At 43.9% G+C, this 24,192-nt stretch overlaps 2 protein-coding genes across 3 annotated transcripts; one reads left to right on the plus strand and one right to left on the minus strand.

Annotated features, from left to right (window-relative positions):
- Positions 1-173: 173 nt before the first annotated feature.
- Positions 174-21,837, plus strand: xpnpep1 (X-prolyl aminopeptidase (aminopeptidase P) 1, soluble). 2 transcript variants are annotated; one of them, XM_042703857.1, is made up of 20 exons: positions 174-320; positions 1,802-1,923; positions 2,564-2,627; positions 3,535-3,639; positions 4,144-4,236; positions 4,545-4,688; positions 7,275-7,370; positions 8,752-8,833; positions 9,162-9,372; positions 12,327-12,416; positions 15,006-15,056; positions 15,959-16,017; positions 18,370-18,447; positions 19,351-19,422; positions 19,831-19,891; positions 20,214-20,283; positions 20,436-20,609; positions 20,806-20,882; positions 21,009-21,107; positions 21,523-21,837. In XM_042703857.1, exons 2-20 carry the CDS (start codon positions 1,807-1,809, stop codon positions 21,637-21,639), a joined length of 1,860 nt encoding a protein of 619 aa, XP_042559791.1. In that variant the 5' UTR covers positions 174-320; positions 1,802-1,806; the 3' UTR covers positions 21,640-21,837. The 2 variants fall into 2 exon arrangements, with proteins under 2 accessions (XP_042559791.1, XP_031419450.1); XM_031563590.2 differs by lacking the exon at positions 174-320 and adding an exon at positions 1,053-1,324.
- si:dkey-246e1.3 lies at positions 21,731-23,812 on the minus strand. The gene is made up of 3 exons (XM_042703858.1): positions 23,580-23,812; positions 23,185-23,281; positions 21,731-22,756 (listed from the first exon to the last, which is right to left on the minus strand). The coding sequence occupies exons 1-3, from the start codon at positions 23,671-23,673 to the stop codon at positions 22,408-22,410; spliced, it is 540 nt and encodes a 179-aa protein (XP_042559792.1). The 5' UTR covers positions 23,674-23,812; the 3' UTR covers positions 21,731-22,407.
- Between the last annotated feature and the right edge of the window lie 380 nt (positions 23,813-24,192).

The raw sequence follows: 24,192 nt of genomic DNA on the forward strand, positions 1-24,192 counted from the left end.
TTTGTCAATTTGTTATGTCTAAAAAGAAAGAAAAAATGAATGAATGAATGAAAACCAAACAAAGCAATACAAATCTCCATAGTCTTTACTTAAAAGCAGCTTCATGCTCCTTGTCCCTCGCCTACACTTGAATTGACTTCATTATCTGAAGGAGGGAGGCGAGTCCTCTGTGCGTTGTTTGACTGGAGGACTGGATGAATACGCCAGTCACGTGGCCAATAACGTCAACGACGTAATGGCAGCCTCCTGTTTTGCAAGTGAACACAAGGAACAGTAGAGTTTAAACAACACTTTTGGTTACAAAAATCACATCTTAAGAGGTAAATGACTACTTGTTCAGTGCTGTGTATAGACAGTGTGTCTCACCTGCTCCCAAAACGAGCAAGGTGATGCGATGCTGACTTCGAATGAATGGCGTTGTTTTGTTTTCTAAGGAAGCGCTTGCATGCCATGTTGATAATGCTATGCTACCCAGCTGTACCTGGCTAAGCTTAACTCGTTTTTTTTTAACTTGTATCCTTGGCTTATGAAATATTGAATGTATAGGTATTATAAACAAGGAATTGGCGATATTGTTTTGGGCAGTTATAGAAGCTTTTCCTTATTTCATCTTAGTTCTTGAAAACCCTCACATTTGAAGTAGACGAGACCAATGTTTAGTTAGGGTTAACGGGAAAGGGGCGGCCACACCTTCCATCCATTTCGACGGCTGGCATCAACATGAATCGCTTTAGTCATAAATCGCTGTTTTGAGTTGAGTTGAGATGAGCATTGTAGGTATTTTTAATGTACGTATTTGTTCACCGAAAATGACTCGTGTGGTAAAAGAATGAGAATAGCGTGTTCACATTTCTGGTAAACATTGTGTGAGTTAAGCCAATCAGTGAGCTCTGCGATGTTGTTGATGAGCTGATTGGATGATGCCAAAAGCCCATAGACCATCACAAAGATGAAAATGACTATTGTCTGAAGCATCACAATGATTTATTTCCACTGCGGAGTGATTTAAAAAAAAAAAAGAGAAAAAAAAAATATGTGGAAAAAAAGGATGTGGACAATATATGTGGAAAAAATAATGTCGCAACAAACTATAAAAGATTACACTTACTTCTTTAGTGACGTAAACAGGGCCTGGTATCTCTGGGGAATAGTTTATTGTCTAAATTGAATCAGAGGTGGTCAATGTTTAACTAAAAGAGTGTGAGGGCTATTGGAAAATGCAATGCTAGCTGACTGAAAGGTTAAAGATCTTAGACTTGCTGACTTTGAGCTCCACGTTTCCTTGCTGATTTCTCAGTCTTGGACGGCAAAATCATGGGTTCAGGTAATCGTCTCATGAAGTTCATGTTAATTGATTACCCTAAGTGTACAAATTAGTTCTGATTAGCCAGCTCATTTGTTCAACTTATTTGTTCCAGTTTGCATATTGTAAAACCTGTCTATCAATCTATGTACCTGTCTAATTTGTCTATTCTATTCAAGTGTCGTTAGGCTTTTTGGTCTTATTACATAAAGTAACAATATGAGATCATAAATAATCTGTGTTTTCAGTGAGAAATTACCCAAATTAGTTCATTCTTATGGATTATTATTATTATTATTATGTATGCTTCTGCTGGAGTGCATACTGTTTGGGTTGTTTGAAAAAGAATACTTCTGTACTTCTACTTCTATGTGTGTCCGTGGTGTAAAACCTTACAGACTCTCTCATGTAGTTGCTCATCTGTCTTTGCCTACTGTGTGTAAACATCTGCTCTACACTGTCGGCCAGCGGCCATTTTAAACGAATATCTTCCTGCAGACGCCATGTCCCCAAAGATCACTGTAGAGCTGCTTAGGCAACTTCGCCAGGTTATGAAGAACAGCAAGTACCTGAAGGAACCCATCCAGGCGTACATAGTACCGTCTGGGGACGCTCACCAGGTGCAACACTACGCAGCAGCTATATTTAAATATCTGTGTGATAGGCTATGTGTAGTATATCATGACATTTATTTGCAATGTATGCAATTTGGCTTTTTAACTCGTTACAAATTACAAGTTAATGTTCCTTGAAATACTACTGGCTCAATTACACTGCTCTTAGAACTGTACTGTTAAGTAACATTATCTAATTAATGTGGTAATGACATGTAAGGTTACCCTGAAAGCTATGTAATAGTCTTCGTAACAGCTTATTGCTCTTTTTCATTGATGTCGTTTTAGTCACTCACTGTCTTTATTTGGCCTCACTTCTGCCAAGATGACCAAATTAGCTGATCTTTAAATAACCTAGAAACAACTATATCATCCACTTCCTCTTCTTCTTCTTCTTCTTCTTCTTCTTCTTCTTTGTCTTTCTCTCTCTCTTTTCATGTGCCTGATCCTCTCGCTCTTGTTCTCTCTTGATCACCTCTGATTAAAGCCAGCATCTCACAAGCCTTTCAAGTCTGGCCATGAGTGTTTGCCCGTTCTGACCGCACATGAGGCTGATTCCCTCTTTGTTATTCCCCACTCCTCCTCCACTTCTCCCCCCCCCCCCCCCCCCTCTCTCATTCCCTATTTTTACCTAAATTTATCGCAGAGTGAATACATTGCCCCCTGTGACTGCAGACGTGAATTCATCAGTGGCTTCAATGGCTCGGCAGGTAGGGCCTTGTCTTTGTGTGCCACTGCTCTTAAGGCTGTTTGTGTGTGAGACCTAGGGAGTAAATGTGTGTGTGTGTGTGTGTGTGTGTGTGTGTGTGTGTGTGTGTGTGTGTGTGTGTGTGTGTGTGTGACCTAGGGAGTAAAAAGCTTAGATTTCCTCATTCTGAGAGACCAAAATAGGTTGATTCAGTGGCAATGCTCTGAGACGGTATCACGATAACAGGTCACAATACCTGTCCGCCTTTGATTCATAAAACTGAGCCAACTCATGAATGTAAGAACTTAGATTACATTTCCACTATAGCAGGGCAACAGTTGTCTGTGTTTGTGTGAAGTCTGTGTCGTATGACCTAGAAAACCTCAGCGTAGCAGTTAGAAGCAACAACAATGGTATGCCCATGCCAACTTGGATGGGTATCAATGAAGGTGGCAAATGAGCTGGGTATCAGTGATACCTCAGCCCTGAAAGTAACACTATGCAACAATTTGACACTTTTTGAGGTATGGTTTTATAGGCAACAAGTTTTGGCACCATCCTCAAATTCATTTTGATGGCATATGGTCATGTGAAGGACAGATAAACACCTGTGTTTTCCCCACTAGCCATCCAAGATATGCCCTATGTAGTTCTGTGTAACGTGCTGGAACACCCTGCAAAAATGGAAGAAAAGCTTTCACACGCATGACATTGCCGGCTATACTGCCAAAAGACACCAGTTAGTGTGTTGGCAAGCTTCTATCAGTGTCAGCTGGGCTGTTGGTGGTGTTTGCAAGGTTTTTGCATGCTTTTTAGGTAGTTAGCTTACTAGTTTTGGAACAGAACTCCGTATTGCTGCTTTAAGAACAGTGATGAACGTGGTTTTGTTCAAAAGGGTTTAAGTAGTGTGGCCCGTTCTCATCACACAGGCACCGCCATCGTCACAGAGCAGCATGCCGCCTTGTGGACGGATGGACGGTACTTTCTGCAGGCCAGCCAGCAGATGGACAATAACTGGACTCTCATGAAGATGGGTAAGGCAGGCTGAATAATCACCTCAGATACCTTCACAACCCTCCTGTGTCCAAATTAAAAGATATTATTACAGTCTTACCATAGTTATGGAAAATACTAGCTTCTAATTGGTTGATAAGTATGTGTTATGCTTGAATAATGTGTTTAGGGGATCATATGGATGTGGGGTTGGTGTGAAGGCCTTGAATGTGATCCTGATGTCCAAAATTACTAAGAGCGACTAAGAGTTCTTGACCTCCACCATCTGCATTATGTAGTTTGGGACACTTTGGTGGTTGTTATACTTGACAAATGCCTACAATACAGCCACTGTAACCTACATCTCCTGGTATTCTGCAGCCTGTGAGTACTTGCGTAAGGACGCCAAGGACTAGTAAAGGAAAAAAGTATTCCCCAAGTGCTATTCATCAGGAATTGTGACACAAAACATGTGTTTGGATCTATCCAAAGGTTCTTATCTCAGTGATCGCTCATATCATGTCTGTCACTTTGGTCCTCACCAGGCCTGAAGGAGACTCCATCCCAAGAAGACTGGCTTATCAGCGTCTTGCCAGACAACTCCAGAGTCGGGGTGGACCCCTGGATCATCGCCGCTGGTCAGTATGGTGCCCACAGACAGACATGCTCACTATGACTGTTTGGGTCCTCGAGATCTGCCAGTCTGCAGGATTACACTGCAACCATTCTCTAGTATTTGGATTCTTTCCATGGGTGTAAGTAGTGGAATGGGGTGGATTAGATGAGGCTTCCAACCAAGCCTTCCAGGGAAATAAAGCAACACGAGCAGGATTCAGCACAAGCAACGAGCTTCCGCCTGAGGACGCTACCCATTTATTTTAGAGGATACGATAGCATGACGCACCTTAAATGACCTCTGACCCCTATTTTCCCCTCTCCCTCTCAGACCAGTGGAAGAACATGTCCCAGGCACTGGCCAGTGCAGGACACGCCCTGGTCGCGGTGGAGGACAACCTCATCGACGCCGTGTGGGAGGACCGACCCCCGCGCCCCAGCACACCGCTGATCGCGCTGGGCCTGAAATTCACCGGTTAGACACACACACACACACACACACACACACACACACACACACACACACACGCTGGGCCTGAAATACACCGGTTAGACACACACACACACACACACACACACACACACACACACACACACACACACACACACACACACACACACACACACACACACACACACACACGCTGGGCCTGAAATACACTGGTTAGACACACACACACACACACACACACACACACACACACACACACACACGCTGGGCCTGAAATACACCGGTTAGACACACACACACACACACACACACGCTGGGCCTGAAATACACCGGTTAGACACACACACACACACACACACACACACACACACACACGCACGCTGGGCCTGAAATACACTGGTTAGTCCGGCCTCGCCACAGTCGCCTCAGCCAAGAAACACTGACAAGAGTTAGGCAGCGTTCCACATCGGTCTCACGGAAGGATAATAGTGTTTCATGGAAATGTAGACACGGCTGAAAAATAAAGAAAGGAAAGTAGAAGTAAAAATGTCCGGCACAAAAAATAGATGAAAATGGGAATGCAGTACAAATAAGACTGAAGTGTAAAAATATAAAGATAGTGTCAGTCTCATCCTTCACCAAAGAGGTGGGATATAATGTATGCTTTTTTTTACCACTAACAAACTGCCTGTATTATTCAAAATTATTGGCAAAATCAATTTTTACACGTCAATGCTTCAAATGATGCTAAACCGACACTATAGACACTATGAAATCCTAACAAAACAATGATTAAATGTAGGTGATCTCAGATGTAAGTGGTGCTCTGACTAGTGAAGGGCCCCGATCACCTCAGAATGTGGCATTCAGGGGCGGAGCTTCTTGCCATTGCGTGCCAATGGGTGTGAATTCTCAGAATATGTGGAACTGCGGGTATTCTGTTGAAGCACACACCTTTCTTCATAACATGGGACTCGTATCAACAGTCTGCACACAACAAAACAAAAACGAAAAGGTGCCTCCTACCAGGGTACCTGCACTGAACCTTTATCGTTCATCGTATCGTACATTTTTGTGCCTTCCTGTCTGTACCTCTAAAGGAACATGTCTGCACCCCTAGTGATAAAATTGTACCTTTATGTCCTGGTACAGAAATGTACCCATTGGAAAGGTCCAAAATTGGTACATAATGAGGAACAGACATGCCATTTTGTACCTTTTATGAGGCAAAAACATACCCTTAAATTCAGTGACAAAAACATTTACAATTATTCACCTAAATGTATTTAAAGAACTAACAATTAGTTACATTTTTTTAACAAATTCAATTTCGTACATATTCACATTGCTTTTTTTGCAGGTTAATACTTCAAATGATGCTAAACCGACACTATAGACACTATGAAATCCTAACAAAACAATGATTAAATGTAGGTGATCTCAGATGTAAGTGGTGCTCTGTGACTAGCGAAGGGCCCCGATCACCTCAGATTGTGGCATTCAGGGGCGGAGCTTCTTGCCATTGCGTGCCAATGGGTGTGAATTCTCAGAATATGTGGAACTGCGGGTATTCTGTTGAAGCACACACCTTTCTTCAGAACATGGGACTCGTATCAACAGTCTGCACACAACAAAACAAAAACGAAAAGGTGCCTCCTGCCAGGGTACCTGCACTGAACCTTTATCGTTCATCGTATCGTACATTTTTGTGCCTTCCTGTCTGTACCTCTAAAGGAACATGTCTGCACCCCTAGTGATAAAATTGTACCTTTATGTCCTGGTACAGAAATGTACCCATTGGAAAGGTCCAAAATTGGTACATAATGAGGAACAGACATGCCATTTTGTACCTTTTATGAGGCAAAAACATACCCTTAAATTCAGTGACAAAAACATTTACGATTATTCACCTAAATGTATTTAAAGAACTAACAATTAGTTACATTTTTTTAACAACTACAATTTTGTACATATTCCCATTGCTTTTTTTTGCAGGTTAATACTTCAAATGATGCTAAACAGACACTATAGACACTATGAAATCCTAACAAAACAACGATGAAATGTGGGTGATCTCAGCTGTTAGTGGTGCTCTGTGACTAGTGAAGGGCGTCGAACACCTCAGTAGCCACACACACATCTGGGATGCAGAGTGCAAGGAACATCAGGGTTTTAAAGAATCAGTTTTGAAACGACTCAAATTAGACTCATTTTGTTTCGTTTCTCTAGCCGCTGAATCTAGTTATTATGCACATCCATCATCACCTTAAGCCATGTGATTGTGGGTGCATTTTTAAAAAGGCCTAACAATATAATTAAATCTGTGAAGTAATTTTGAGGTTGTACAACAAGGCAAGTCTTTTGGCAAGGCATTCCTGATATTTAGTATGAGAATTTACAGATTATCTACAGACATATAAATTCCTAGTCTTGTTCCAGCATCCTGAAGGTTTATTTTTATTGCCTTGCCTTTCTTTACACATTGTGTCAAATCATGTTATGTTCTCTCATGCCTTGGTTAAAAATAACCTGCTGTTGATGCATTTCTCCCCATGAGGTCTGCTAAAATGGGAAGATGTGATTTAACGCACGCTGTTGTCATGGTGACAGGTTTGACGTGGCAGGACAAAGTGACCGCACTGAGGGCAAAGATGGCGGAGAGGAAGATCTCCTGGTTCATCGTCACGGCGCTGGATGAAACTGCTTGTGAGCGTTTGTTTTTGCATCTCCAATTACATGCTGGTCAGGGAAATGACATTTTATGTTTTGACAGGGAGCTAGACAGAGCTAATCACTGGTTCATGTTTTGACAGGGAACTAGACAGAGCTGATCACTGGTTCATGTTTTGACAGGGAACTAGACAGATCTGATCACTGGTTCATGTTTTGACAGGGAACTAGACAGAGCTGATCACTGGTTCATGTTTTGACAGGGAACTAGACAGAGCTGATCACTGGTTCTCAGGGGTGGCACTCCTGGGCAAAACAAGACCATGATGCTTAAAGTGGAAGCAGGGTCACCTGTAGGTGTCTGTGCATTCAGCAGTGGTATAGAGTGCCACTGTATGGAGAGGGTGTTACAGAGGGGCAAAAGAATCATAGGGAGAATATTATTGCCCCCGCCCCCCCCCCCCCCCCCCCCCCCCAGACCCCAGGAGCAACTCGCCATGGCAACGTTGCACAGTCAAGGCCTTAAGTAGAAGTAATGCTGCTCACGATGTACTTGAGGGCAGTCTATGTCCAAGTGGGGTTTTGGCCCTTTGCCCTAGCTTGTACAAATGTAATTAGGACTGCTAGAGAAAATAAATTGATTTCTGTGCATAGCAGTGTTAACGATGCAAAAATAATGTTTTGTGTTGGTCCCAAACAACGCTGAATATAGTTTCATGTTCTCCTCAACTCAGCTGTATACATGAAACAAACGAGGAAAAAAAACAGCTTTAGTCTTGACTGCATTGACTTTGGCATCTGGTACAAACCAGTGAATGTTCTCATTGTAGGAGAGAGAATGACCAATTGTATCAGAAATGTTCCTCACAATAAATCACGCCTGAGGAAAAGATGTGCTTACCTGTCAAGAAGACTGTCAACCCCAGAGAAGTTTCGCTTGCGGTCACACCTGTCGTTTCTAATCACAAAGGAAATCGCAAAGTCATCACCCCCCCTTGGCGTTGCATTTGACACGCTCTGCCAGCTCCACCACCTCCATACTTGAACCTTTGCCATCTTCCTGATAGGCTGAGTGTTGATCACGACGCGGCTCCATCCTTATCACACGGTTCCTCCCTGAGCTCCTTGTCAGCCTGTCTAATGGGCTCTTGTGCTAGATTGGATTGCTTAGGGTAACGCTGCGGTTAATTAAGCCTGATTTAGATTGCCAGCAGGTCACCCTTGGTTGAAGAGTGGACGTGGAGGTGGGGATCGCCTGTGAAGGAACACCAATTCTGTGTTTAATTTTAATAGCAACACTCCGTGATTTTACAGCCCATGACTGTACAACGTAGACAAGGTTTTGTAGTTTGTAATGTTCCTAATGATGTTGAAGCTTCGTCTCTCTGTTAAAAATGCGTTTAAATTGCTTTCGTAGGGCTTTTTAACCTGCGAGGATCAGACATTGAGTACAACCCAGTCTTTTTCGCCTACTCCATCATCGGGCTGAACACCATCAGGTAAAAGAGGCCGGAGTCAATTTGCCTGAGGCCTGAGTCAACACTTTATCTTTCTCCCATGAAGTAGTAAGAACTCTGCTCCTAACCCCCTAGTTTTCAACTTTTGACCCCCAAGCCCAAATCCAAATCGTTTGTATGCATTCTTATCCTTTAGCTAAATTAAACTAAGTCACTGGCAAATCTAAACAAAGTAACTGATTTGTAAGCTACTTTGGATAAAAGTAAAATTAAATAAAATGACCATGAATTACTATAAGTAACCTCTCTATTCTAGTCCATTGGTCTATTCAATTTGCTGGTGACTGTTGATGAAATCCCCCCCCCCCAGGCTCTTTGTGGACCAGAAGCGCCTGGCCGACCCGGTCATCCGGGAGCACCTGCAGCTGGACTCTCCGGGCCGGCCCGAGCTGAGTGTTCAGACGGCGCCCTACGAGCTGGTCCACACTGAGCTGCTGGCCACCTGCGCCGCCCTGGGCCCCAAAGAGAAAGTGTGGATCTGCGACAAGGCCAGCTGTGCCCTCACCCAGACCATCCCCAAGGTAGGGATGACTAACTGGAGGAGCACAGCACAGCACAGCACAATACAGCACAGCACAGCACAGCACAACACAGCACTCCACACAGCACAGCACACAGCACACAGCACCGCACAATACAGCACAGCACAGCACAGCACAGCACAGCACAACACAGCACAGCACAACACAGCACAACACAGCACAGCACAGCACAGCAAAGCACAGCGCAGCGCAGCGATCAACACAGCGCAGCGATCAACACAGCGCAGCACACAGCACACAGCACACAGCACACAGCACACAGCACACAGCACCGCACAATGATGAGGCCCTGCTGTGCTGGTGTCGATTAGCTGCCAGAGAACAGCATTGGTAGTTCATTGTATTAGCATTACCTCATCAGTATTTCATGACTATAGAAGCATATTCGGGATTCTGCGGTTCTGCTTGCTTCCTCAAATTCCTGGAATTCAGTCTGCACAGCTTCTTGCCTTATCGTGCCAATGGGTGTGAATTCTCAGAATATGTGGAACAGCGGGTATTCTGTTGATGCACACACCTTTCTTCATAACCTGGGACTCGTATCAACAGTCTGCACACAACAAAACAAAAACGAAAAGGTGCCTCCTGCCAGGGTACCTGCACTGAACCTTTATCGTTCATCGTATCGTACATGTTTGTGCCTTCCTGTCTGTACCTCTAAAGGAACATGTCTGCACCCCTAGTGATAAAATTGTGCCCATTGGAAAGGTCCAAAATTGGTACATAATGAGGAACAGACATGCCATTTTGTACCTTTTATGAGGCAAAAACATACCCTTAAATTCAGTGACAAAAACATTTACAATTATTCACCTAAATGGGTGTGAATTCTCAGAATATGTGGAACTGCGGGTATTCTGTTGTTGCACACACCTTTCTTCATAACATGTGGCTCATATCGACAGTCTGCACAAAACAAAAATGAAAAGGTGAACGCTTTCTTGCTCCTCCTATCAGGGTACCTGCACTGTAGCTTTATCGTTTATCGGTATCACTTGATCTTAGTCTAGTTGCCATTACCCATTAGGTGTGGGTTAGCTGTTGTTAAATGATGCTTCTGCCAACATACCATTGCTGGAGTTCTTATCTCCATCACTTGTCTCTGGTTTTCTCACAGTGCTTTTCCATGCAGGGGTTAAACTAAGGTCAGGAACATGGATTTAAGAGTACTTAAGTGTAGTATTGCATTAGAATATGGTTTCTTTGTCATGTTTGGGTTCATTTGAATGGTCTTAGTCTCAGTGGTACATTGATCTCAGTCCTGCAGCGCAATAGATTAGTCTAGGGCGACAGTGGTGCAGGGGGTAGAGAAGTCGGTTAGTAATCAGAAGGTTGCTAGTTCGATTCCCTGTCGAAGCGTCCTTGAGCAAGACACTGAACCCCTAATTGCTCCTGATGTGCAGTGTGCCATCAGTGTAGATGTAAAAATGTGTATACATTGTAAGTCACACATATGTAAGTCGCTTTGGATAAAAGCGTCTGCTAAATGACTAAATGTAAATGTAAATGTAGTCTTAACCCTTAGAACCATGATCATTCTAGCCACTGTGGGTTGGAGGTGATCCCCTTCTGGAGGGTACAAACCCCATCTTTAGGTGACAACCCCCTCTATTTGTTTATGTGACTGTGTGATCCCTATCATATAGTCCACTGTCCATGTGGCTAATTATTATACCAGATTGTCAGGGAAAAGACCCTCAACAGTTAGTTAGCAGGTTAAGAACACTACCCAGCATGTAAGTGAACTGGACGGTTTTCGAACGGGCCCCGACGGAGACGGACACCTTAAGTCTGTCTGACGTGCCATGCTGAAAACAAGTCCTTTTATTCAAACACAATGTTTACACAGTATGACAGTCAAGACGCTGGGATGCACTTAGGATACCTTCAGCTCAGCTGAATTCTACTTCTGCTTAGCAACGAGACATTTCACAACCCGCTCTCTCCTTCTTATCTTATGTAAACATATACGTGAGGTTTCTGGGTTAACATTCTTGACTCTGCTAATTGTCTTCCAAAGTCCAATCTACATGGAGAAGCAGGGCACACAGCATTTTGGAACAAACCTTAAAACAAAAAGACATTCATGATAAAATATACTATTACTTTCTTTAACACAGATGTAGGACTAAATGAAATGGGTATTTAAGAGGAAGATGGTCAAAGGACTTGGAGTGATTCTGTAGCCAGAGCCTCCTGCCCCCATCATACTCTGAGCAGCGCAGAGCAGAGAGACGAACATGCAGAAACCTTTGGCCACTACCAGTTCCACCATTGGTTTGGGAACGTAGGTCCTTTCACTACATAATAAACGCTACAGGATTGTCAAGATAAACGTGTAATATAGTCCCATATCTGTGCTGTATCATGATTGACACTGTGGAATAGAGTAAGCAATAATTATTATGAATACTACTAGGAAAAACATGATGAACAAAGCAGAACAAGACAGATTTGATATTAAGTATCACATTTCATCCGATTTGAGTCTGATGGCATACCTGCTGATCGGGTTTGGAAGGTGGTTTCAGGCAAGGTGTGGAATGTGGTTTCAGAACAGTATTTCCATATGACAAAAACATGACGAAGGCCAGTGTTGTCCATTTTCTCAGACAGTGCTGACTTGAGATTTCCAATCTTCGAAACAGAAATACAACAAAAGTTATTAACTTCATATTTTCTGCACAATCATGCAACTGTGCGTGCATGGCATGATGGCTGTATAATTCAATTCCTTCTACCTCAGGCTACAAACGTATCTATTACCCCTTGTATGTAACATAACCCGCTTTTAGCAGTTGTTACTACACGTGTTCAGTAATACTCATGCATGTCACTGGCAACACGTACACCAAGTATATAACATGTCTTTCTGCCCATTGATTTATGTTTTGCATGTGTGTGTGTGTTTTTTTCTTCTTTTTCTTCAATAGATCCACAGGTCCCCCATCCCCTACACACCCCTCTGCCTCTCCAAAGCTGTCAAGAACGCCACGGAGATTCAAGGGATGAAGAATGCTCACGTGAGTGAACTGATAGCCCTCTGTGGTTGCTGTAGCTAGGATTTATTCTGATGGATACATTTCAGGTTATGCTGGTGTGTGGCTAAGATGTATTTCTTTACAGTAAATTAAACTGGACCTAGTATGGGGACACGCCATGCACACCTGCCTTTTTTTGATTCGTTTTCCATGGCTTTGTCCTCATAACATCTGACAACGGAAACCGAAGTCATCATCCAACCACTCCTCAGTGTTTACTGCTGGGTGGTCCAAATGCAGGACCGATGACCTCTCCACTGTTGTTTCCACATCCGAGGCCTATTTACATAAAAAAAAACTGAGTAGACGTAATTTGGCTCCTCAAAGCTAGCCGACTACTGCTTGTGGGTTTGAGTTAGACTGGCTCACTATTGGAGATAATGAATACAGACCTCAAGGTTACCAACATGAACATAAAATTAAAAAAGGAACAATGAAATGCTAAGCACACTTTATGCTAGTACACTTATGTTCAAGTACTTATATGGCCTGCATGCAGTAGTACATAAATAGTCATATCAATACTTGGTTGATTGACAAAGCCACAATATTGTAACAACTTGGTATCTTACTTAATATTTGTTGTACTGGGTTTGTGTGTGTTGAAATGACCAAGTTTGCTCCTTTCCCAGAAAACTGTGTAAGATAAAGGGCCAGTTTGAGAGTGGGAAAAAAACAACGCATACGCACTAAGGCACCATATAGAGATGCTTCAGAGAGAGGTTATAGGTGTGATCAAAGGCACTATGTGGGCTGAAGTCAATCAGTGAGAGGTATGTTTAAAGCTGAGCAATAGCAATTCCAAGCAACTCCTTTCATCTGAATGTGTCGGATGAGATCAAATGGAAGTGTCGCCGCGGGTTCTAGACAGTATTTGAACAATTCAATTCATTGACACATATTTGCAACTTGACAGACATGTTTTAAAGCCACAACCCCTCGACAATATTAATCAGGGTGTCATTCAGAGCCTCTCCTAGTTTTGCTCAGTTCAATTCCTAAGCTGTCAAGATCAGTATAACTTATCCCATAAACGCGCCCATTCTGTGAAATGTATTTAGGCCTAGCGTGTGAATGTATTACATTCATAACTGAATCATCATTGAATCATCTAAATTTGTTTAGTTAAACACATTTGCATCTTTGGAGGTAGGTACTGAACATTTTTTTTTATATCTTTGCTTAAATGTTAAATGTTCCAGCAGCCATTCTTGCTGCAGAGTGACTTTGGGAGCAGGAGAGGTCAGCTCCATTTTTCTAAGGACGTAAAAGTTTTGAGATGGAAACCCGTTTTTTTCTTTTAGTACTGTCACTCTATTCCCCAATAGTACGGTGTGAAGAAAAATCCTCTTAAGCGTTAACTGCAACAGCATATTAGAACCATCTCCGGTTACTATGGTATTCAACGTTAATTCGATCGAAATATCCTTTACATGGCTTTTTCACTTCAATTCGTCAGTTGGTGCTGTCAACGCCTGCAGAACCCCAGCAGAACCGAACTGAGTGAAAGCCTGTTTAGCTGAGCACCGGGTCACTGGGAGAGAGTAGGCCCATAAATGTATTCATGAGAATGACGCTATGCTGTGGCGCAACCAGTAGCCCCGACCACATTCGGGCTTGATACCAATGGAGGACACAGGTTCGATTCTGGCCTGATGTCATTTCTCCTGTCCACTCCCCACCTCTTCTCCCTCTCATTTCCTGTCCCACTCTTCACTACGACTGTCAATTAAAGCCCAAAAATACATCTTAAAAAAAAAAAAAAAAAAAAAAAGAGAATGACGCGATGCTCCTGGTGACTGTAGATGTACTGACTCCTCTCGGGGACGACCCAGAAACAGTGGTCAGGGTTGGAAAAGAACCGGGTGTCTTAAAGGCAAGAGCAGCAATGACTGTTAGACAACATGAAGTAGTGAATGAGATATGGGAGGCTGTGAGCTGTTTAAGTTAATAAATAAATAAATAAATAAATAAATAAACACCTGGACCAACTCAAACGTAATCTGTTTCTGCATTATGTTGCGGATGTGCCAAGAAAAGAAACATTTGAAAAAAGCACTCGCGTGGCGTGGCGTTTCTTCTTCTGCCGTAGTCTACTTAAGTTACATTATCTGACTAGGAAAGTCGTTATCGCGTATGAACATCATGGGTGACATGTATACAGCTGACTGCATTTCATTGAAGTCGGATGTATTAGATTAGACTTCCTCTTCCCAGGTGCTCAAGTCTTTAAAGGGGTGTAACCTAACCTAAAACAAACAAAAGTTTCTTTTTTCTTTTCTTTATACCCAGGTATAACTAATTGCATTAGCCCACAAAACTGGTTTGTTCCTGCCTCCTTGCCAACACAGAAATATGTAAGCATCATGAGTCATTCAAGAAAGGGAAAGTGATATTTTTGCAAGATAGATGAATCACAATTGGACATGTGATTGGTACGCCCTTGTCAGAATTTGTTATTTATCGCCAGAGTTTCTGCCGCTGAACTAGGCTGAACCCAAAGAGTGTTTTTACAAAATGCAAATATGCCCACTTGTGTGATTCCCATCACCCCTCGTGTCTCCCCGGCAGATCAAGGATGCAGTGGCCCTGTGTGAGCTGTTCGCCTGGATGGAGAAGGAGGTACGCACATTCCGCCTGTGTGTCGTGTGTGTCCCCGTGACACCTCTGTGGATTGTGTCGGTTCATGCAGCCCGACACAAAGAGCACTCGAGGGTGGTCTATTAGGTTTCAGCATCAGCCATTGTGGCTCTGAGTAATCCATCGCCAGGGCCATTGTCATGTGTCATTTCTCATTCAGAGCAAAGGGGGTATGGGCCTCGCTCATGTGACACCATTAGACCTTCAGAGGCGCGTTTGACAGCCCTGCGCTCACACGCATGCCCACGGATATGCGTTCGGGGTGTCTCCTTGTGTGAGCGCCCCCTTATTAAACGCGTCGGAACCAAACTGGGGGTCCACTCAGTCACTGAGGCACGTCGGTGTCTGTTCTGTCAAGAGCCGACAGATAGAAAAGCATGCATTTACATTTACATTTAGTCATTTAGCAGACGCTTTTGTCCAAAGCGACGTACAAGGGAGAGAATATTCAAGCTACGAGCAATAGAACCTGGTGTAACAATAAATAAATACTACTTTACATAAGAAATATAACAAAATAAAAAAGAAAGAAAGAAGTGCAGAAATGTAACTGCTGTAATTGCAAGTTACTAGTCGAAGTGCCAGTTAGGACGGGAAGTGCTCTCTGAAGAGTTGGGTCTTCAAAAGCTTCTTAAAGGTAGAGAGGGACGCCTGCGGCTCTAGGTGTCCGGAAGAGACGGATTCGAAGGCTATCCTCAAGGAGGTTCCTATTCAAAGACAATGGTTCAACAAAGTGCATTGGAAAAAAGCGATGCCACCACCTTGAGATCCAAGTTCATGTGTCACATGTGTGTTGTTGTGTATGAAATACTAATTAATCACCTCTTTGGGTTTCCGCAAACACTCTGTTGACCTTTGGTTTGGATGGATTTTCCCCTCCGCAGATACCTAAAGGCACCGTGACGGAGATCTCAGCGGCCGACAAGGCAGAAGAGTTCCGCAGGTAAAGGCTGTTGTTAGTCCTGAGCTTGGGCCGTAAATCTGTATGACGCAGGCTAGTGCAGCCAATAATAACATCAACCAACACACAGACACACACACAGACACACACACAGACACACACACACAGACACACACACAGACACACACAGACACACACACAGACACACACACAGACACACACACAGACACACACACAGACACACACACACAGACACACACACAGACACACACACACAGACACACACACACAGACACACACACACACAGACACACACACACAGACACACACACACAGACACACACACACAGACACACACACACAGACACACACACACAGACACACACACACAGACACACACACACAGACACACACACACAGACACACACACAGACACACACACAGACACACACACAGACACACACACAGACACACACACAGACAAACAAACACAGACACACACACGCTATGACTTTACGTTCATCATCACTTCTAAGTGTAGCATTCATGCATGACAGATTGTCATCAGGTAGAGCAGGAAATTGTCGGAATGCCAACTGTTGGCAGCCAGCACCAAACCAAAACAGTTTCTTTCTTAGTCACGATTCTCTTTAACAGGTGACCTTGGGCAGAAGACCATTACTATTGTCTTCCAATCATTACTATTGTCTTCAAGATCATTATCTGAATGTCTTCAGTTGACATCACAGCAGTTTCACTGAAATGAAAGAGAAATTGAGGTTTCATGTGAATAGGCACAACACACACACACACACACACACATACATAAACACACACACACACACACACAGACACACAGACACACAGACACACACTCAGCCACACACATGCTATGACTTTACGTTCATCATTTCTATACTGATTCAGGGTTTGTCAAAACAGGGATTTGGAATACAGTTATAGTTTAAGCGCCTAGAGACAATTGTATTGTTATGGCGCTATATAAATAAATTGAATTGAATTGAATTGAAAGTTATATGTATATATTTATATACAGGTATATAAAACCAACCCTCTCATGTACAAAAAGGGAGCAGCTCCAGTTTTGTAGTGTGTTCTCAAGCAATGGATTATTAATCCTAATTCCAGTTGCAACCTTAAATCTGCTATATGTGATATTTTGACAAATTGACTTGATATTACTATCCAAACAGACATTACCCAGAACCCTTTGACCTCAAGATCAGGAAATGAACGTTCCTTTATTCCGTTGTGTGTAAATGATAAGGGGAGTAGTGCTTTGACTTGTGTTTGCTTTGGGTTGGGCCTTCCAGTAAGTAATAGTCCATCAGAAATACGATCAATCACTACCACTACCACTACACTACCAGAACCATCAACACTGCTACCTGCAACAACAGCAGGTTGTTGGTGTATTGATGAAAGTCTGGTTGATATGCTATCCTGTATAATGATGAAGGGCCAATGATCAGCAGTATGAGGACAGGGTCAAGCTCTCCGAGGCTGGGTTTGGCACCGTCTATGAAATATATTACATTGAGCCCCTCCGCTAAAATAAACGACTTTAAATTGAAAATGCAAGTCAGAAATTCTCCCCTTCCCTGGTTTCTGAGTGTGTGTCACCCAACCACACACACATATGTATCTATTGTATCCAACCAGACACACATTTGTACCCCTGCTCTATTTTATCTAACCACACACACACATTTATATCCCTGCTCTATTTTATCCAACCACACACACATATGTATCCCTGCTCTATTTGATCTAACCACACACACATTTGTACCCCTGCTCTATTTTATCCAACCACACACACATATGTATCCCTGCACTATTTGATCCAACCACACACATATACTCATGCTCTCGCTAAAGCAGGGGAAAGGATGGGTCTCCTTCTGTGGTGCTGTTACAAAGCGAAGAGTAGTTTGGCCGTTAAGAGTTTTGGTACATCATGAGTTTGTGGTAGGGGAGCTGTAAATTGGGTGGAGTGACTGATGTTGTAAATGTGTATCCTTATTACCCCATCTAGTGGAGACAGTTAAAATAGCATGGCCATCACCATTTCTTTTTGTTGCTGTTTTCTGGCATATATTTGCATGTTAGGATTCTTTTACACTGATGTTATGCTCATCCTATAACATATACTTTCACTTTAACTATGAAGACCAGGGAAGTATGTCTTTAATCATCGTAACACCAGTGTCTTAGATCAGTAGGAGTCACAGCAACCAGCAAACCGCAGTCTCCTTATTTCCTTAATGCCTTTAATGCCTCTAATGCCTTGGCAGAAGGACGTGAGACATATTGTACATTCTTCAGATGACAAATAAATATTCCTCTGTGTGTTTCCTGGTGTTTATGCAGCCAGCAGAAAGACTTTGTGGGCCTGAGTTTCCCCACCATATCCAGCGTCGGACCAAATGCCGCCATCATACATTACAGGTACACAGCCTTGGATGTCACCGAGGTTACACTGCACTGAAACGCGTTGTCATTGACTGCTGTTTGTGGGATGACTTAATTTTCCTTACATGGTGTGTTGAAGCTATATGTCTTCATCAACTCCTACACAGATACAGGCATGTGAGGGTCTCCCGTGTTGCAGTCGGGGTGCCTACCACTGTGCTACGTGGAGGTGTTAGACTCAGATGCCTGGGCAGAGACAGAGACAGAGACAGAGACAGAGACAGAGACAGAGACAGAGACAGAGACAGAGACAGAGACAGAGACGTTTCATTCAGATTCGTTGAAAAAAGGACTTTTCTTGGATACTTCTGCCTGACTCAAGTAGTCACGGCAAAGAACTCAAAATACATCCAGACAACCAAAATACAGTATGGGCAGTTAAATAGTTACCAACAACAACGGGTATTAAAAAGAGGTAACGAAAGAGCTCAGGAACAAAAGACTGAAAACAGGTAACTGGTTTCTCAGGACAAAGGAGCACAAGCTCAAACTCACAAACTGTGATCGCAGGGTGTCAAATCAAGACTGAGCAAAACACAAAAGATCAGGCGGCTTATAAAGGCAAGCAAACAAGGCTCAGGTGAACACAATGAAACAATAAAGACAAACAACATGTGACACCGAGGGCCCCACATGGTCAAAAGGGGTTTTGCAGTCCAAAAACCCTGACAAGTCATTCAATATATATGTATTATATTTGTATTTATAGACAATAATAAATGTGTATTTAGTACAGGGACTGATGTTCTCTGTGATCATTTGAAATACAAATGAAACCTCTGTTTCCTTGCTGTTGTTGTTGTTGTTGTTGTTGAGTGGACTTTAAATGTTAAATGTGTGTTAAATGTGAATGACGTTTGGCTTTTGTTTCTTCTCCAGACCTCTGCCTGAGACCAACAGAACTTTGTCCTTAAATGAAATCTACCTGATCGACTCAGGAGCCCAATACATGTAAGTCGTCCTCCATTTTAGTTGTCAGTGTTACCATCTCTTCTCCGTTCCTCACAATCCAGACATCCCTCCAGATGATCAGTTTTGCCTAATCAGGTTTTAGATTAAATTCATTAAGGGATATTTTGAGGGGGGTCTTAATTTTGTTCTGCCGTACACTGTCCTTGTTTTTTCATGTTTTAATCATGACTGGAAGCTTGAGGTTAACACACAACACACAAGGACAGGTGCATTAGTTCACCCATATGAGCACTTGCCTTCTTCAGATCCCCCAGCGGTTACTACACGGAGAATTAAATCCATCTGGCGAACAGATTCAATCTCGCACGATGTTCAGAATGCGATATCACAACGTTCCTTTGTTCCATTGTTAATAAGCACACTGCGTATTGTGTTTTTCGACTGCAGGGATGGGACGACTGACGTAACCCGCACAATGCACTTTGGGACACCCACAGATTATGAGAAGGTAAGTCCTTGGTCTCAGTGATACATTTAAAGGGGGAACTTTCCGGATTTCTTAACCTGGGCCCTATTTTCACATCCAGAAACAGTCATTTTCTACAGTTTCCGGTCTATCTCTGTAAGGATCTTTTCCATGTTGTCAGACACTTATAATAACATTATAAGCCTGTCAGTGCAGACGTAGATGCTTGCCCCATGGACTCACATCGTATAACCATTTTGCAGTTGCCGTTTATAGCGTTCCAACTCAATACTGGACCTATAACGATCGTTTTCCTCCGTAGTAAAAATGTGGTTTTGATTAATGTTCCTGTTCTCTTTCCTAGGAGTGCTACACCTATGTCCTGAAGGGCCAGATTGCTGTCTGCGCCGCCATTTTCCCCAACGGTACCAAAGGTGAGTTTAATCGAGCCTGAAGTAGCTAGCATGGCTAGCATAGCTTTCTGCCATCGAGATGAATGGGACTGCTAATCTGTTGCTCTTTCCAAATTGATGTAATGCCTTCATGGTTATTAATGCCTCTAGTCACCCCCCCCCTCTCCCCCTAGGCCACCTGCTGGACTCGTTTGCCCGGGCGGCGCTGTGGGATGCGGGCCTGGACTACCTGCATGGCACGGGCCACGGCGTTGGCTGCTTCCTCAACGTGCATGAGGGGCCCTGTGGCATCAGCTACAAGACCTTCGCCGACGAGCCACTCGAGGCCGGCATGATCGTCAGTGACGGTGCGAGCACTGACACACACACACACACACACACACACTAATGCACGCACACATACATCTTAAACTCGTGTTCACAATCAGTGTAGCTGTGCATCAACAAAGTGTTTTGACATGTATCTTTTAGACGAACCACACTTTAGTGGACATTAACACCAGCATTAACATTATCAATAACACCATGAATTGACTCTTTCAGAGCCTGGCTACTATGAAGATGGCTCATTTGGTATTCGCCTGGAGAATTTAGTCTTGGTCGTGCCTGCCAAGCCCAAAGTAAGTGTTCCAAGAAGACCTAAATACTCTGCACCAGTTGCTTGGTGATAAAACACCTGCAGTGAGCCCTACGGTAACACCTGACTGTAACTACGGTAACACCTGACTGTTTCTGCCCGCCCACAGTACAACTTCAGAAACAGAGGCAGCCTGACGTTTGAGACGATCACACTGGTGCCCATTCAGACAAAGGTGATGGACACAGGCCTGCTCACGCAGAAAGAGGTGAGTGGACAGAGCAGTGGCTGCCAGTTAAGTTTAATACGTTGAGTAACACCAACCATTGGATACACTCTGACTGAGTAGGGGGGTTGAAAATGTGATAATCACAGTGCTTAAGATTTGCCAGTTGGAGAAAGCCTAAATGTATGTGTCAGTAGACACATAGTCTTCTTAAGTAAAGTATAGGCGTGAAGGCATAACATGTATTTTGTTTAATATGCCAACCAAACAAAATGTGCCTTCTGGAGAAATATAAACAGTATGAAAAAAGATACACTTTAGCTCTAGGGGGCGCTCTAAGTTAAAGTTTTTTAGTAACAAGTGTTTAGATTTGAAGCCAGACAATGGTTTACACTATCTGCCCTGTCCTCGTCCCATATCAGTCATGACACCCTGTCACGTGCCTCTCTCCCTGCAGCGTGATTGGGTGAACGAGTACCACAGAGAGTGCCGCGAGATCACTGGAACTGAGCTGGAGAGGCAGGGCCGCAAGGAGGCTCTCGATTGGCTGATGAGGGAGACTCAGCCAATCTAAAAAAAACCAGGAAAACAGAACACAGTTGTCGTTGAGTGACTTTTATTTCCGCCAATCTACAGTGACTCGTATGTTTTCTTCTGTCTTTTGCTATTCCATAAACCTGATGCTTATTCTCTCTACAGCCATTTCATACTGCCTGTCACTCTCAACTCTCAAATCAATAAAAAAAAATTAAAAATAATAATCTAAACTGAAGATCTGTTTCTCTGTACTAACTTTATTTTGCAATGTGAAAGAACTCAATTTTCAATTAAATTCAATGTTACAGAACAGTTGTGTCCACACACCTGAGTTAGCCTACAAAACACGTCGTCAGACAGCTGAGCTGGCTAGATCACACCTTTCTTCCAGTGATAAAAAAAATTGTAAACCCAGGGTCACTACATCCATACTTGCAATTCTAACAACCAGATGTTGGCTATCTGTCTCTGATAGGCACACACATACACACATACACACATACACACGTCTCAGACTTCTAAACTCTCTCGCCCCTTCACATAAACACACACGCATCTGTTTCTCTCTGTCTCTCTGTCCAACCCCCCCTCTCTCAGCCTGCCTCTACAGCAGCATGGAGAAAGTCTCTGAGGTGCGGGTGACGCCGCTGTTTGGGTCCTTGGTTAGGGTTAGGGTTAGTACACACACACACACACACACACACACACACACACACACACACACACACACACACACACACTCTACAGCAGCATGGAGAAAGTCTCTGAGGTGAGGGTGACGCCGCTGGTTGGGTCCTGTGCGAGCTCATGCAGAGAGAGCGGCTCCTCTGGTCCTCCCCCCCTCCCCTCTACTCCTCCATCTCTCTCTTTCACCTCCACCACCGTCGCCGCCCTCCTCCTCCTCCTCCTCCTCGTCCTGGCCGACGGGGAGGGGGTTGGTGTAGATGTAGTAGATGCGGGAGTTGTCCTTGGGCGCCTCCCGCCCGCGGAGCAGCGACAGCGGACGCCGGAGGCTGCAGCGACCCCCCCTCCTCAGGAGCTGGGCCAGGCTGGACGAGGGCTCCGTCGTCGCCTCCGCGGTGTAGGTGGCGGGGAGCGGGGGCGCCTCGCTGGCTCCCATGGCGCTCTCGTAGACACGCGCCTGCTTGGACTGCCTGGGGAGGGGGGAGGAAGTTTGTGTTTACAATCTCAGGGTTTCAGCCAGGAAGGGAGTCTTCTTCCCTGCATGGTCAGTTTTGGGTGGACTTCAATCAAGCGGATTAAAGTATCATATTTAGAAACGGTATTAAACCTTTTATCCAGAATAACTCAGACAACAGGGTACATTTTGTAAGAACTTCACTGTATAATCAATTGAATGTCTCTATTCCCATTGGACCTATGTTTAAGTCTAGAGTTAGGTTAGTAATATATCACAAGGTGCACTAAATGTACTGAACTATAACCCTGTATTGCTTAACTACATAGCATCTTAGGAGATTTGCCACGAAATGGGACTTTCTTGCATAGAAATTGATTAGAATCCAACTTATTCATCATATCCATGAATCCAGTTATGGAAAGCGACTACTGTCTGTCCTACCTCATGCGCCGGAGGAGAGAGACGCTGCAGAGGACGCCGGTGACCGTGAGGATGCACAGGGCCAAGGAGGTGATGGTGATGTTGAACACTTTAAATTCTGAAGAAAGACCGGCAAAGAAAAAAACACAGTAGTGTGAACCATACAGAAGAATTTTTTACCATTTCTATACTGAAAAACTAAACCAATTTGAAAAAGAGAATAAAATACCACATTCAACACCAAGATAATTGACTGTGGACAATACCGTGACGAAACCAAAGTTAATATCTGAATCTGTTTACATCTCTCACTCCAGAAGATCCATCTTTAGTTTGTCTTCTCGTTGCAGCACTATAAATACCTAGACAGCACGAGCTTGCAGTGAGTTGCGTGTGTGAGCGCATGTCCCACTCACCGTGGATGGAAGCACTCGTGTCCTGGCCAAGTGCCTTCTGAGTGGCCGTCTGGTTGAGGAGGGTGACGGCCAGCGTGCCGGGGCTCCTGCTCATGGTGCTAAGAAAGAACCCCAGCGCATCCCTGCCCCGTCGCTTCTACAGCCACACGAACCATTGGGACAAGAGTGGCTTAAAGCTGTTGTCTTGGCAACATGACCCACCCCCCCTTGCCCCCTCATCACCCCTTTATTTGTTGCCACTGTGCCATCGCCCTACTGGCAACCCCCCCCCCCCCCCTATTTTCCCTGGATTCTTTCTCTTGTTTGGGGGTGTTTTGTTCATGCTGCTTTGATTGGCAGATTTTTGGGGGCCACCAATGAAACCCCTCAAAGAGAGGCCTAGGCATTGCTCCAAAGCAAGGCTAGAGCACAGAGAGGGGTCTGTGGCTCCTCGACAGAAATACATGATGAGGTGTAGAAGCACTCGTAAAGAACGAGTCGGACAAAAGCAGACATTTTGGTAGGCAAAACGCTGTGCACTCGCCCTCCAAATTCAGTGACTAACCGCAGCTGAACTTTATTCACCAGAAACTCAATTAACTCTTTGTGCTTACTGCCTCCATCAACACACACA

This window comes from Clupea harengus, chromosome 26 (assembly GCF_900700415.2).
Source record: "Clupea harengus chromosome 26, Ch_v2.0.2, whole genome shotgun sequence".
NCBI classification, from domain to species: domain Eukaryota; kingdom Metazoa; phylum Chordata; class Actinopteri; order Clupeiformes; family Clupeidae; genus Clupea; species Clupea harengus.

Coding starts and splice junctions, on each gene's coding strand:
- xpnpep1 (XM_031563590.2), top strand. Junction 4,689..7,274: donor GCTGGGCCTGAAATTCACCG/GTTAGACACACA, acceptor TCATGGTGACAG/GTTTGACGTGGCAGGACAAA. Junction 20,883..21,008: donor TCGTGCCTGCCAAGCCCAAA/GTAAGTGTTCCA, acceptor GCCCGCCCACAG/TACAACTTCAGAAACAGAGG.
- si:dkey-246e1.3 (XM_042703858.1), bottom strand. CDS start 23,673: ATGAGCAGGAGCCCCGGCACGCTGGCCGTCACCCTCCTCAACCAGACG. Junction 23,282..23,579: donor CACGAGTGCTTCCATCCACG/GTGAGTGGGACA, acceptor GTCTTTCTTCAG/AATTTAAAGTGTTCAACATC. Junction 22,757..23,184: donor TCTCTCCTCCGGCGCATGAG/GTAGGACAGACA, acceptor CCCCCTCCCCAG/GCAGTCCAAGCAGGCGCGTG.